Source organism: Podarcis liolepis, assembly GCF_965112155.1.
Source record: "Podarcis liolepis genome assembly, chromosome: 6".
Lineage (NCBI taxonomy): Eukaryota > Metazoa > Chordata > Lepidosauria > Squamata > Lacertidae > Podarcis > Podarcis liolepis.
Genome location: NC_139559.1, coordinates 45,616,607 through 45,632,090, shown reverse-complemented (window position 1 = coordinate 45,632,090; position 15,484 = coordinate 45,616,607). Strand labels below are relative to the sequence as shown.

Here is a 15,484-nt window from a genome sequence, read left to right as displayed (position 1 = left end):
CCTGGGCTTATATGCCAAAGAGGCGTAATCCCCCCCAAACGTGCTTCTGTTCCACCATCCCTGATGTCAAACAGTTCTGCCAATGCACATGATCTATAACCCTGCCTTTGTGCTAAACAAGACCCACATACAGGGCCGGCCCTACTGTTAGGCAGAATGAGGTGACTGCTTCAGACGGCAGGTGCCAGGATGCAGGGGTGGCAGCCCCCAGACATTCCCCTTGAACCTTCTGGCTGTAGCCTTCTGCGCAGAGCTCTATGTGCCATGGAGACTGTCCTGCACCCTCAAAGTTTCCCTGTGGCTCTCAGGTGTGGTGCAGGACATAGGGACGTAGGAAGCTGCCTTCTACTGACCCTATCTAGCTCAGTATTGTCTACACTGATTGGCAGCAGCTGCCTTGGGTTTCAAACAGGAAGTCTTTCCCAGTCCTACTTGGAGATGTCAGGGATCGAACCAGAGACCTTCTGCATGCAAAACAGATGCTCTGCTGTTGAGCCATGGCCTTTACAGTGCACAGCCTGACTGCTAGTTTTAAAGGAGGATTTAGCTGCCACTTCAGTCAGCCTAATGTCTTGAGCTGGCCCTGCCCACACAGCCACCTCAATCTTCTTCTGAGGCAATCCTTTTCTTCCTCTCCTCCTTCCTCTCCTGCTGACGCACAGCAATTCTTCCTCCCCCAGAACATCCCTGACTACTGCAGACCCTGCCACTTTCCCGACACTGAAAAAACAATCTCAGTAAAGGATAGCAATAATGATATAGTGCTTTCAGATGTCCAGTGAAAGTTCAAAGGTCTGTAGCAATCGCTTGCAGAGCACTTTAGGAAATTAGGCTGAGGACCACATAAAATTAGGTTGAAGATCCTCCCATGGATTTAGGAGCCATAGGATGACTACCCTTGTTTTATAGCAGACCTGTAAGGTGGTTCAGTACTATTATCTGCATATTGCAGGTCAAGGGGAAGGCTAAGGTTGAGAGAAAGTCACATACCTGGTGAGTTCCTGGGGGGGGGGGGGATTAAAAGCAGGGAGAGGTGTCCTGATTCATAATTCACTCATTTATTTATTTTCTCAAGTTTATATCCCACCCTTTCTTCCGAAGGAGCCCAGGGCAGCAAGTCACTATGACTCAGTCACTATGGTATACCAGCTTTGAGTGTTTCCACCCTGAACCCCATCTCAGTGCACCATCATTCCAGTCAACTTTGCTCCAGACAGGGCCGGATTTAGGTTTGATGAGGCCCTAAGCTACTGAAGGTAATGGGGCCCTTTATATGTCCAGCTGTCCTTTGTCAACAACAAATTGTCCCTGTTTTTTTGTGTTGAATATATGCTATATGGTAATTTATGGACCTAATAGGTATCTAAAGCACATGTTGCCATGCAACCAGTCCATGCAGAATGTAGGCACCCTATATATAGAAATGAGCAAACCAGTGATATTTTAGGGAGCAGGCCAGCAGGCGGGGCCCATTACTTACATCACAGGAGCCTACACAACACAAAACACTGTTGCTGTATGTAGGTTTTATTTTATTTGGTTTTCATCTTATATTTTGGAAATGTACATCCAGGGTTTTTTTCCCTTTAAATTTTTTTGGGGGGCCCAAGAGAGTGGGGCCCTAAGCTATAGGTTGTTTAGCTTATATGTAAATCCAGCACTGGCTCCAGCTCATTCCCACATCTCTAGAAATTTACCGTATTTTTCGCACCATAGGACGCACTGGACAATAGGACGCACTTTGTTTTAGAGGGGGGAGAACAAGAAAAAAAATCTCCCCCTCTCTGCCCAGCGCCCCTTCAGTGAAGCGGCAGGAGGCGCTGCACACAGAGGGGGAGAACTTTCTCCCTCTTGTTTTCCTGCTCTAAAACAAGGTGCCGTTTAAGGTGCGTTCAGGCGGCTACCTTGGAAGCCTGGAGAGCGAGAGGGGTCGGTGTGCACTGACCCCTCTCGCTCTCCAGGCTTCAGGTTCCTTTCAACCTGCTCTTTGGGGCTAGCGGGGGGAAGCCCACCACCAGCCCCAAAGAGCAGGTCAGGGAGCAGCGGAAAGGCGCAGCGGAGAGGCTCCTGCCATAGCCGCACGTCACCTCTCCAGCCAGGAGAGGGTCGCAGGGGGCTGCTTTAGCCCCGCGCACGTTCTCCTGGCTGGAGAGGTGACGCGCGGCTATGGCAGGAGCCTCAATAGCCGCGCGTCACCTCTCCAGCCGGGAGAACGTGTGCGGGGCTAAAGCAGCCCCCCGCGACCCTCTCCCGGCTGGAGAGGTGACACGTAGCTATTGAGGCTCCTGCCATAGCCGCGCGTCACCTCTCCAGCCAGGAGAGGGTCGCGGGGCTATGGCGTCTTCGCTCCATAGGACGCACACACATTTCCCCTTCATTTTTGAAGGGGAAAAAGTGCATCCTATAGAGCGAAAAATACGGTACATCAAGATTTATCTCTCTCTCATGTCATGGCACTAGACGTCATGGATGATCTGATAGTGTGTTCTCTTGTTACAAGCTTAGGAATGGGATTTGGTAACAACATCCTAGCCTGGTTCATCCCCACACACCCTCCACGCCCCTCCCATCTGCCCACAGCCTCTTACTTGTGCACTTCTTGAAGGCGCTGCCTTTCTTGAGAGCATGACGGCTCAGCTTGCAGTGGAAGTTGTCCTCCCAAAATTCAGCAAACCAAATGTTACGGCGGTTATTGTCCAGGGTCCTGCTGGAGAAATAGCGATCAAAACCTAAGAGGAAAAAGAAGAGAGAGGTGATAGAAACATGAGGAAGGTCTTGCAATCAAAACGTATGAGACCTGGTGCAGCTGTAAAAGGAAGTCTGCCACTTTCAGTGTCTACAAAGGTGAAAGGGGCTTTTAAGCTATTGAAATTAAGTGTTCGGAAATGAATAGATAAGGAAAGGGTGGATATTTGTTGTGGAATAAGTGCTCTTCATGCTTGCAAATTTTGGTGGCGTCAAAATGCCAGTCTGTTTTTTCCTCCTCATTTAATATGGATTTTCCCTGTATTTAATCTGCTAAATTAAATAAAACCTGTTGCCAACAAACCATTTATGATAACTCGTTGAGCGGCTGCAATATTGAGTCTCCATCTGGAAGTACCCACAGAGATTCAAGGTACTGATGGCCTAAGTGGTTTATTTCCTGTTCACCTGCATGTGCTCATTCATAAGTCCATGCTGCCCTATTTCTGCAGTAATCTGTGAATCTTTAATTTAGAAAACCACATGAAAAATTCATATTTAAATTCACATTTTCTCATAAAATATAAATTTCTAAATATATTTTCTTTCAAAGTACACATTTCTAAATGTATTTTAGCCTAACTATGCATTTTATGGACATTTTGGTATTTAAAAAAAAAACCAAGAACTGCATTGCAAAATTCAGAAAAGTAATGATGCTCCAATCTACGCATCAGTCCAGGAGGTAGGGATCAGGTCTGTTTATATTGGAATGTACAAGAACAACTTCTTCAAACACTGAGGACCTTTATAATCCTTCAGATGAATATCCAGTCCAATGATGCACAGGTTGAATGCTCAATTCAATATATAGATATATATATCTGGAGAGGGCAGTGATTCTGAGTCACAGCTCCAATGCTCAAAGCAGGATTTTCACTGTTTCAATGCCATCACATTTTTATAACCAGGTAAGTCCCTGTTTGGGCATTCTCCCCACTACTTATAATTACCATCATGAAAAGGGGTTAGCAAAGATAAAGTCCATTGACCCTGTGACAGACACCCTCACTTAAGCACCTTCTGAGAGTCCTCACTCCTGGGTTAGACTCTTGGACTAACATTGGGACACTCAGGTTCAAATCCCCACTTGGCCATGATCCCAGCCAGTCACAAACACTTAGCCTAATCCACCCCATAGGGTCGTTCTGAAAACAAAATGGGAAGGGGGACCATATATGCTACCTTGAACTTGGGGGGGGGGGGCAGAGCTGGGATATAAATGTCATAATAATATTGTATTGTATTGTATTGTATTGTATTGTATTGTATTGTATTGTATTGTATTGTATTGTATTGTATTGTATTGTTATTATATTATATTATATTATATTATATTATATTATATTATATTATATTATATTTACCCCGTGTAGAATAATAATAATAATAATAATAATAATAATAATAATAATAATAATAATAAATTTATTTATACCCCACCCATCTGGCTGGATTTCCCCAGCCACTCTGGGTGGCTTCCAACAGAACACTAAAAACAGAATAAAACATCAAACATTAAAAACTTTCATTAAAAAATAAATAAATGCAAAATTATTTAACCAATAAAGCAATTGGGAGGGGAACAGACTTGCACAAATGAGAAAGCAAGCAGAAAAGCAGAAGTGTTAGTAACTCACAGTGCCCTAAGCTGAAATTGGTATACATTTAAAAGGCAAGTTAGTCACTTATAGCAATTGTTAAAGCAATTGTCCATTAGCTCCTCCACCAGCTTTGATCTTTGATCTTAAACCAAAGGTTTCTGCACTCACAAATCCAGGTGCACATGAGTTTCACAGCCTCAGGTCAAGCAAAGACTAACAGGCAGCCTGGAAAACACCTCTTTTTAAGGGAAAACAAGTGTGTGTGTGATGGGTGTGCCCCGATCCTGTCACTCTTGAAAACTGTTCTGCTCTGAGCCAATCTCCTGCAAGTTCCCACGATAGTAAAGTCTTAATTAACCATGCATATTTTAGTCACGCAGAACACAAACCTAATTTCCTTGGCATAAGTGGATGTCAGAGGGGGGTAAGGAAGAGACAGGAAAGATGGCGGCTTTGTATCTCTCTCCCTGGGGTTCCATCTGGCGTAGCCTTATTAATTGAATGGATCCTTTAATAGGCTTGGGGCACTTGACAGCTCTTTCCTTTCTAATGAATGACACCTCTACAAATGAAACTTTGGCCGCGAGCTAAATGTGGCTGCACTTTGGTCAAGTATACGAAAAACTGTGCTAATAACTAGCTGAGAACTCAATAATAGGGTAGCTTGTGAGTATGCGCAAACCTCACAGGACACTCTTGCAATCTCTGGCTCTAACCTTCTGCCCCACCACCACCACCTGCTCTGGATTCAGTGGTCTCAGTCATAAAGATTTTTTGCCATGCCTTTACGGTTTACCTCAGGGGTGGGGAACCTCAGGCCTAGAGGCTGAATTCAGGGCTCCAGGTCTCTCTACCTGGCCCTCAGAATTCTCCCAAGACTGTATTCCACACTTGGGCTGCTTCATACCCCAAGTGTTTCTCCCTGACTGGAATGTGTCCTTGAGGAAGAGAAGAGTATAGGTTGCTACTAGTCACAATGGCTATGCTCTGCCTCCACAGTTGGAGGGCTTCTGAATACCAATTGGTGGAAACCACAGAAGAGGGCTCTTGGGCTCAAATCCTGCTTGCTGGTTTCCCACAGACATCTGGTTGGTCACTGTGAGAACAGGTTGCTGGGCTAAGTGGGCCATTGCCTGATGCAGCAGGTGGTTCTTATGATCTTAACTTCAATAATGGTTTTTGGTTTTCTAGATAAATGACAGAGAGGGCTGTGAGAGTGTGTACAGAAACTAATCTACTAGACTAGTCTACTGGACATTTGTGGTTCCACTGCCTTTTGCCTATGGTTCCACCCACCACTGACTCGTGGTGCTTGAAATGCCCTTGTCCAGAAGGGAATACAGAAGGGAAAGGGCTCCCAACCCTTGATATAACAATGTTTGCAGGCCTTTTCCTGAAGCAGCTTACAGGATCTTTTGAATTGGTGGGATTTGCATTTTGACTTCTGTGAGCAACCTGCATAAATTGATCAAAGAATATTGTGACACCTGGAAGACTAAGAAATCTCTTGTCAAGATGCTGAGAGACAAGGAATGTCCAGAGGAGAGAATTAACTCGCTTGTCAAAAATACGCTTACAAGTTAGGGAAAGGCATGTCCATCAGACCCATGCCTCTTAGCTGCTCCTAGATGTGCAACAAATGAGGCAGTTGCTGCAACAGAGAGGCCCTGACCCCAGCTTATGTATCTCCCCCATCTGAGCTGCACGTAAGCAAACAAAGTCTCCACTTGCATATAACTTTTTGGTCCTCCCACTTCAATCCTATTCTGGTCCTGAGAGACAGTGGAGTAGGAGAGGTGAAACAGGAGGAGGAGGTGTGGCAGCCGTTGATTCTACATGAGCCTCACCTGTCTCTAGCTCCTCCTGCACTTATTCTTCACTCTTCAATCCTGCAGCTTCTTCTGCCTCTGCCTCTTGCCTCCTGGTTGTTACAGGTTCCCCTGGATCACTGATCCCTTCTTCCAAGCCGGTCTCTAACCCTGCTTCTCCAAGTGCTCATTGTCCATTCATCAGAATCCAGCCACCATTCCTCAGTTTCCAGCCAGTCCCTTTCCAGCTTTTGTGGACTCAAGCCACTGAATCCCATTCATCTTTTTAGGAAGACCATGGGCTTTCAAAGAACACCTTGCTGGTGCAGATTATGCCAATGGTGTCTGTGTATGTGCCAGCACACACATAAATCAAACTGATGCAAAATACTGCAAGTCTGGATTAATCTAGTGAGTTCCAGTAGCCAAAGCCCACACAAGGAAAGCAATGAGGCCTACCCCCCCCCACCCTCACCTCCACTCGTACCCTCTACTCTCAAATTGGCTCAGGTGGGGTGCAGGTATCAGGAGAACACCCAGAACAGCACACAGGGAGGAGAAATGGGGGGGGGGGGGAGGTTGTTCCATCTAGCAAATTCATGCCAATGGAACTATTCCTCCCTCAGAAAAAAAATATTATGCCTTTCTAAAAATATTCTTTTTCAAACTCATGAAGATGGTGAATTCCAGTCCTTGTCTGAAGAGTATTTGGCAAAATGCCCCCCAAACTTCAGTATCTGTGGATTTGGCGCACAACTATGGATCAATTTTAAATATTGTTTAATAGACTTTTACAGTGGTACCTCCGATTAAGAACTTAATTCGTTCTGGAGGTCCGTTCTTAACCTGAAACTGTTCTTAACCTGAAGCACCACTTTAGCTAATGGGGCCTCCCACTGCTGCTGTGCTGCCACTGCACCATTCCTGTTCTCATCCTGAAGCAAAGTTCTTAACCCAAGGTACTATTTCTGGGTTAGCGGAGTCTGTAACCTGAAGCGTCTGTAACCCGAGGTACCACTGTAATTTGGTCCCTTCGCTTTCCTGTCCTCCTCTTTAGCCTGCCATTCCTTCATTGACCAATATGAACTTACAATAGAGTTTTACTGAATATTAAGCTAGCTGAAATTTCTTGTAGAATAATTTGTTGTTGCTGTTGCTGTTTTGTGTGTGTTTAATGAGCCCCACCTGGAGGAGTTTAGTGCTACCCTAGAGATTAATCCCAGTTTTGCTACCCACAAAAAGCATGGAGAATCTGAGGTCATGTTCACTTAGTACTCTAGATACGCCCATTTTCTTGACAAGCAAATAACATATTTCTTCTTGGTGTATAGACAGTGGTTAGAAGCTGGCTGACATGAGAAGCAAAGAGGAAATACCTTGATCTGAAGAAAAAATACTGCTGAAGGTCAGCAAGAGAATTTCAGTAAGTTCTTAGGGCACTATGAAATGTATGTCAGGTACATCCATCTTTTACAAAAGTTAGATGCTTGCTAAATATTTAGATTATGCAAGGTAAGAAAATAACACAGGAATGAACTATGGGAATGAGGTAATTGAACAGGCCAGAATGCAACAATGACATGACACAGTTAAGGATGCACACGTCTGTCTATTTCTGGCCTGTGACATTTTTTCTTATTTTACTCCTAATTATAGTCAATCCTGTTTCTACATTAATCTACATTTTTTAAAAAAAAATCATATTGGTATCCATATTTAAATGTGTACTGTACTTGCATGACAACATTTGGAGAAATATAAGATTTCATGGATTTTAATACTTCCAATCTCTGCATTAGGCCAAGGGTTACCGATTGGGTTATTTTGCACAGGAATTTTAAAAGATCTAATTCATCAACCACCCCTATTTGAAGCAACTTCATAATGGATAAGAGTTTACTGAGAACATATCCCATTTGACCCATTTGTTATAATGAGGTTCACATAGGAGAATTTATCTGTGGGTTGTGTCCATTGACAAATTCAGCATCAATGAAGATATCCAGGTGATATTTGAACTCCTTGCAGTAGAAGGAACTGACCTTTGAAGAAACTTCAAGGGGAAAATGCTCAAGGTGTTATAAAGGATACCCAGAAAAACATGACCATTTCTAAAGCATCAATATATACCCCAATCACCCAACTGAAGAGTATAATTTTCAGTAGATGCATGCCATGACTGCTTTCAATTAAGCATGCATTAAAAGGAAGAAGGAAAATGCTACTCCAGGTGAAGGAAACATTTAAAGAGACCTAGAAAAGTCCTTGCAATAATTAGTGGCAAGACAGGGCTGGGAAAGAGAAAGCAGACTGATGTTTAGTAATGGTTTGGGCATATTGGCCAAAGAGCTATGAGAAGCTCTCTCCTGAAATTGTGACCCATTTATCTAAGTGCTGGGATGGGAGCCTCACCTGCAGATCTAGCCCTGAGAGCATCCTGCAAAATTGAAAAGAGAAAATGCATCTGCATGAAAAATGCATAGTGGCATTGGGACATTGAGGATCAAAGTTTTCAATAAACAGTTGATTTAAAGAAGAAGAAGAAAGTAATGCAACAAGGGGCAGTCTATCCTGCTTTTCTTCCATTGCAGAACTCAAAGCACCATAAATGGTGTTCCCAGCTGTCACTCATCCAGACATTGAGCAGACTCAAACATGCTGAGCTTCAGCAGGTGGTTCCATTGTGTATGCAGGCATATATGTATTCGAAAATGTATATACTGCCCATTGCCAAAGGGCTACAGGATGGTATACTGCATAAAAACAACATAAGATCCATACAGCACAAGAATGTAAAAAATATATATTTCAGCACTTCTAATAATCCAATCGGCATTGTCAGACTAGTCATAAAGAAATACAATTTTAAAAAAATCCTTCCAGTAGCACCTTAGAGACCAACTAAGTTTGTTATTGGTATGAGCTTTTGTGTGCATGCACACTTCTTCAGATACACTGCATGCACATGAAAGCTCATACCAATAACAAACTTAGTTGGTCTCTAAGGTGCTACTGGAAGGATTTATTATTATTATTTTGTTTCGACTACGGCAGACCAACACGGCTACCTACCTGTACCTATAAATAAATACAATCACAGTCTCCATCATCTGAACCTGCAGGAAGAGGTGTGACATCACCTGTTTCCTAAAAGAAAACACTGATGTGGCTAGACACACTTCCATGGGGCCCTTCATTTTGCATGAGGACCACCAACTGGCCTCACTGACCTTTCTCTTGGTCTCACCACTTTCACAGGTACTGAGAGAAGGCCTTCTCATTGGCTGCTCCCAGATAGTGGAATTCCTTTCCATGGGAAGCTAGACTGGTCTCCTCCCTGCTATTGATTCACTAGCAGGCAACTATTTCTTTGTTTAGGACTTTGACCACTAACTGGCTGTTGCAGCAGAGTCTTCTAATCACAGGTGCTGTATATTGTCTTCTCCTCTTCTTGTGTCTTCAAATGGTTTCTAAGCTATTTGGATTCAGTGTTGCTTTTAATATGGTGGGTGGGTGGGTGTGTACATGTACTGATTGAAGGTTGGTTTGTTTTTAAGCTGAATCTGTTTTTAATGCCTACCACCTTGGGCCCTGCAGGGGGAGGAAGATGGGATATAAACAATAAATAAATAAATAAATAAATAAATAAATAAATAAATAAATAAATGTGGACATTTGCGCTCTCAAAGCCTCACACATAGGCTTTCATGCAGCCAGGACATCATGCAATCAGGAGTTCTGATTGCATGAAAGCTGACCATGAATATGCTTTGGCTGTGTGGATGTCCAGGTGATGGTGTCCATGGTGCACCTGATTCCAGAGATGGGACCAGCCAGGCAACACCATTCCTTGGGAAATGTATGGAGCACCCTTCAGATGATTAGCACATGAAGGAGCTTCTAACAGGAGAAAACAACAACTGCACAGTTCACGCACAACAATGGCAAATGTCTTTCTGCACCAACCCTAAGAAGCAACCATCTGACATTGTTGAGCAAACTGCTAGACATACCTCTAACAGATGCCCTCTTGGGCAAGATGGTGACGGTTCCTTCAGCCACCTCTTCTAGATCTCTCACGGGGGCAATTTTGGAACCCCAGCTGTCAGAGCCAATCCAGATGAAGTGTCCAGTCTGATTGGCCCTCTTTGCTGCCATCAACACATTCCTGAAGAGAGAAGAGCAAAGCACCAGTTCATAGAATCACCTTTGCCTTTGTGTTTAGGTTAACGCACGCCTCATAACGAAAGGGCAGGAGCGCAGTGACCACACTGAATACACTGCATTCACTGGCTTTATGTGCCCAATCACACCCAAAGGTTGTGCATCCAACTGCCGATTACTACTGCATAACATATATTTGTTACATTCACTCATCCTTGGGGCTTCAGATAAATGTGGATCCAAACACAGATTCTGTATTATTAAGTTTTAACTGGCCATCTCATTTCTTCTCTCTCTTCAAAACAAACCTAGAAGAATCTATTCAGCCCATTCCTCATAAACTAGAAGTGCAGTAGTTCCCACCTGACAGGCCTAAATTACATACCTTTAGGTGCCAAATGAAAACACTCCTTTTATCCCAGGCATCTGGCTAGTTAAACAATGTATGGCCTTTTAAAATGGGGGGGGGGGTATTGACTTGTTTATCATGTTATGTCTTTTGTGTTTTTATACTGTAAACTGCCCTTTGATCCTTAAATAAAAGGCAGTATATAATATTAATAAATAATAAATAAAATAAAATTAGCTGGGCTGCTGAAAAAAAAACACTTGTGGGAAACCAGGAGTGGGACTTAGGAGCTTGGTTCTGGTACAAATTCCTGGGCTGATCATGTATTCAGAGGCACCTTATTTCTTAACTTGGGGGGGGGGAGGGAGGATAAGGAATTTAGCATGACCCACAGACCCACAGAAGTGCAAGAGAAGGGATGGAGAGAGATGGAGACCCTGCCTTAAGATCAGTCAGAGGGAGCTGAGACCCTCAGGAATACAACAAATAAAGCAACAAATGTTACTTCTATAATCAAGGCTGATTGATGTTCTACAATGTTTAATTTGATCAGGTTCCTGGTTCTTAGATTTCTTTCTTTCTTTATTGAAGTGCATGTATGATTTCATAAGATTACTTCAACAGCACTGAATGTGACAGCTTATAATGCTATTGTTTTCAAATTAAATAAGCAGATGTAAAAATGAACCTGAGAAATAAACGAGCAGTATTCTGAGAGCCTTGAGCTGCATTACTCACCTACCCACACTTCTGAGTCCCTGGCCTTGGGTTAAAAAGAAGAAGAAGAAAAGCAGAAGGCTATGAATGAAGAGGATGGGACTGAAATTGGTGGTGAGTGTATAGCACCTGAGCTAGTAAAGGAGCAAAACAAAGAAAAGGGTGTTCAGCAGATCAATGAGACTTTGTCAATAGCAAGGTTGATTAAAAAACAATTAAGGGAGTAGTGACAGCAAGACTTGAATGACAGACATGCCAGAGCCCTAAGGGAAGGGGAAGTATTTTTGGAATGCAGGGGGAGGGGAAATAAATTGAATCAGACAAGGGGAAAGAGCAAATGTGGTAGTGATCTGGATAAAAGAAAGAGAGAGATCATGGCAGTTATTGTGCAGTGAGCCTAGCTCCAATTGAGCTCCAGCTCTTCTTACTACACCATCAATTATTTCTATTACAGCAGCACCTCAAAAAACCATTGTATTGTGTTGTGACACTTAATAAAAGCTATTCATTGGCCTGATGAACCTACAGTGTGTGGGTGGGAGAGAGAATAGAGGCAAGGAAGTGGACTGGAATCGCTCAAGGTCACCTAGTAGGTCAGTGTTGCAGTCGAAAACTGAAATGGTCAAGTGTAAGGCAGGCCTTCTAACACCAAGTCACAAAACTGTTGGGCAGATTAGACGGAAAAACATTTGAAAGGACATAAGAAAAGTCTCCAAGTCTAGATCAATGGCCCACCTAGTCCAGAATCCTGTTCTCACAGTGACCTGTGGGGGGGGGGGGGAGAACCTGCAAGCAGAACCTGCACATTTCTGAGGTTTCCAGCAACTGGAATTAAGAAGCATTACTCATCCAGCCATGAAGGTGCAGGTTATCATGGCAAGTAACCATTATCTTATCCTTCATGAATTTGTCAAATCCTCTTTTAAAGTCATCCACATTGGTGGCCATCGCTGCCTCCAGTGGATGTGAGCTTCATAGCTTAACTACATGCTTGTTGAAGTACTTTCTTTTATCTGACCTAAAACTTCCAATATTCAGCTTAGTGTTCATAGAATCATAGACTCTATAAGAGTTGGAAGGGACCCCGAGGGGCATCTAGTCCAACCCCCTGCAGTACAGGAATCTTAGCTAAAGCATCCATGACAGGTGGCCTTCCAACCTCTGCTTAAAAACCTCCAAGGAAGAAGAGACCACCACCTCTCGTGGGAGTCTCTTCCACTGCCGAACAGCTCTTACTGTCATAAAGTTTTTTCGAATGTTTAGTCGGAATCTCCTTTCTTGCAACTTGAAGCCATTGGTTTGAGTCCTGTCCTCCAGAGCAGGAGAAAACAAGCCTGCTCCCTCCTCCACGTGACAGCCCTTAAGATATTTGAAGATGGCTATCATATCTTCTCTCAGTCTTTTCTTTCCCAGGCTAAACATACCCAGCTCCTTCAAGCGCTCCTCATAAGGCTTAGTTTCCAGACCCTTGATCATCTTGGTTGCCCTCCTCTGCACACGTTCCAGCTTGTCAACATCCTTCTTAAATTGTGGTGCCCAGAATTGGACACAATATTCCAAGTGCGGTCTAAAGCAGAGATGAAGAAAAATCTTTATCCACTTTCTCCATGCCATGCATAATTCTGGAAACTTCCATCATGTTACCTATTATCTGCCTTTTCTCTGTAGGTATGTTACATGTATATTTTGAATGTATTTTTCTCTGAAGAGGCACATTCCTAGATGTATTTTATTGCAAAATATGAGTTTCAAAATGCAGTTGGTGCATTTTTTTTTTCTGACTGTGTTGCAAAATTCCATTTCAGGGAACTGTTGGTCAGGTCAGATTCTCACTAAAATTGAAGAGGATCAAATTTGAGGAGAGTGCTGAGAATGCTCTCATGTTGCGCTTGTGGGTTTCTCTTAGGCATCTGCCTGACCACTGCGAGAACAGGAAGCTGGACTAGATGGGCCTTGGGGTCTGATCCAGCAGGCTCTTCTTAAATTTGTCAAGCATCCCTAAACCCAGCACATAACAGCTGCCAAGATGAGACAGTGATTTTGCCAGCATTAAAGTAGAGTTCAATGGGTTGCTCAGATGAAAGTCTCACAGAGTTGAGCAGCCTGGATATGTTCCACCAGTCATTCCCCAAACCCTCGCTCCCTCTCTCAGCTTGTATAAATCAGCACATCTCCACTAAAGACAATGCATCAGAGCTGCAGACAAAAGAAAACACTATTTTTCAGTGCTTTACACCTCTGGGTTTTTTATTGAACTGAATTTTTATCCCATCATTCCTCCAAGGAGCTTGGGGTGTGTGTGTGTGTGTGTGTGTGTGTGTGTGTGTGTGTACGTGTACATGTTCCTCTTTTTTATCTTCACAGCACCGTGCAAAGTAGGTTGGGCTGAGAAAGAGATTGGCTCAGGACCACCCACTGAGCTTCTCAGCTATGGGAAAATTTGAATATGAGGGAAACAGCAGTGACAGAAATACCTGAGATGCTTTACATCACACAAAAACAAACCTGTACTAACAAAAGAGTTGCGTCTACAGGCCAGGTGATCTGAGAAGGATGAACCATTTTCAAGGTTCTGGAGAGGGGTCACCTTCAGTCAGTCAATATTTTGTGGGAGAGATTCAAGTGCATACTGGAAATTTAGGTTTCCACAATTAAAGTGAACTAAAGTGCTCTGTTGCCCTACTGCAATGAAACCACATTCTTTTTAAAAAACGAACTTTTTGCAGATAGGAAAGTGATGGGGAAAGGCACTCAGAAGTGTGAGGTGAACAAATGATTAACGGGAAGACATATAAACCGTGCCAGAGAATCAGAACAATCACTCCATTTTTTAAAAAAAAGTCTAACCTCCATGTGTAAGCTTTGTGCTAGCAGATCAGGCTGAATGTTCAATAAACAAATCATCTGGAGGAGCCTGGGATCTCTCACACATGAAGAGTGTTAACTCGCTTTGTTTTGTGGCATAATATTGCTATCTTTGGGCTGTGTGTGCTCTGCATGCATATTTTAATCTCCTTCACCTTTTTCTGGCAACAGGTGTGATGTGAGCCCAGAGAAGAGGAATCAAGAAAGGCAAGAAGATAGAATCATAGAATTGCATAGTTGGAATAGACCCTGAGGGTCATCTAATCCAACCTCCTGTGATGCAGGAATACACAGCTGTCCCATATGGGGATGGAACCTGCAACCTGGGTGTTATCACCACCATGCTCTAACCAGCTGAGCTACCCAGAAGATCATAAAGACTCCGATTTTTCTCCCTAGCTCACATTTCACCCACAAATTACTTCACGGGTTTTAGCACTACAGCTTCAAAAAGTGAGGACTCCTGTCTGAATCTGAAGGGATGAACCTGCAAAAACAATGCCAGTCTCCACTATGCTGGGCCAGGAGCACTGGGGCGAGAGCCAGTATGGTGTAGTGGTTAAGAGCAGTAGACTCATAATCTGGTGAACTGGGTGTAGTGGTTAAGAGCAGTAGACTCATAATCTGGTGAACTGGGTGTAGTGGTTAAGAGCAGTAGACTCGTAATCTGGTGAACTGGGTGTAGTGGTTAAGAGCAGTAGACTCGTAATCTGGTGAACTGGGTGTAGTGGTTAAGAGCAGTAGACTCATAATCTGGTGAACTGGGTTCGCGTCTCCACTCCTCCACATGCAGCTGCTGGGTGACCTTGGGCTAGTCACACTTCTTTGAAGTCTCTCAGCCTCACTCACCTCACAGAGTGTTTGTTGTGGGGGAGGAAGGGAAAGGAGAATGTTAGCCGCTTTGAGACTCCTTTGGGTAGTGATAAAGCGGGATATCAAATCCAAACTTTTCTTCTTCTTTCTTAAATTTAGAGGAAATTAGCAATGTGGACCACCACCTCTTGGTGGCCCTATCGGACAGCTGTGTCACTTTTTTTTTTGCAGCTGCATTATTTAGCGCTTTGAGAATGAAGGAAGCCTTGAAAAGCAAGCATGAAAATCAATATGAGATGGAAAGTTTATGCAGGCTGAAGAATCGTGAAAGCTCTGATGATCTGCACCGCGTGGTATCCAGAAAACACACACTTGCAAACACACACATACACAGTGCTTTCATGACTCAAGAAACGATC

General features: G+C 43.5%; 1 protein-coding gene across 2 annotated transcripts in view; it reads right to left on the bottom strand.

Annotated features, from left to right (window-relative positions):
- The window catches only part of GRM4 (glutamate metabotropic receptor 4), a 289,589-nt gene that overhangs the window by 83,009 nt on the left and 191,096 nt on the right, over positions 1 to 15,484 (bottom strand). For both annotated transcript variants that reach the window (XM_083509182.1, XM_083509183.1), the window contains exons 5-6: positions 10,171 to 10,325; positions 2,589 to 2,729 (exon numbers count right to left, since the gene is read on the bottom strand). In XM_083509182.1, the coding sequence (XP_083365308.1) occupies positions 2,589 to 2,729; positions 10,171 to 10,325 (296 nt within the window). The remainder of the gene's footprint in view (positions 1 to 2,588; positions 2,730 to 10,170; positions 10,326 to 15,484) is intronic.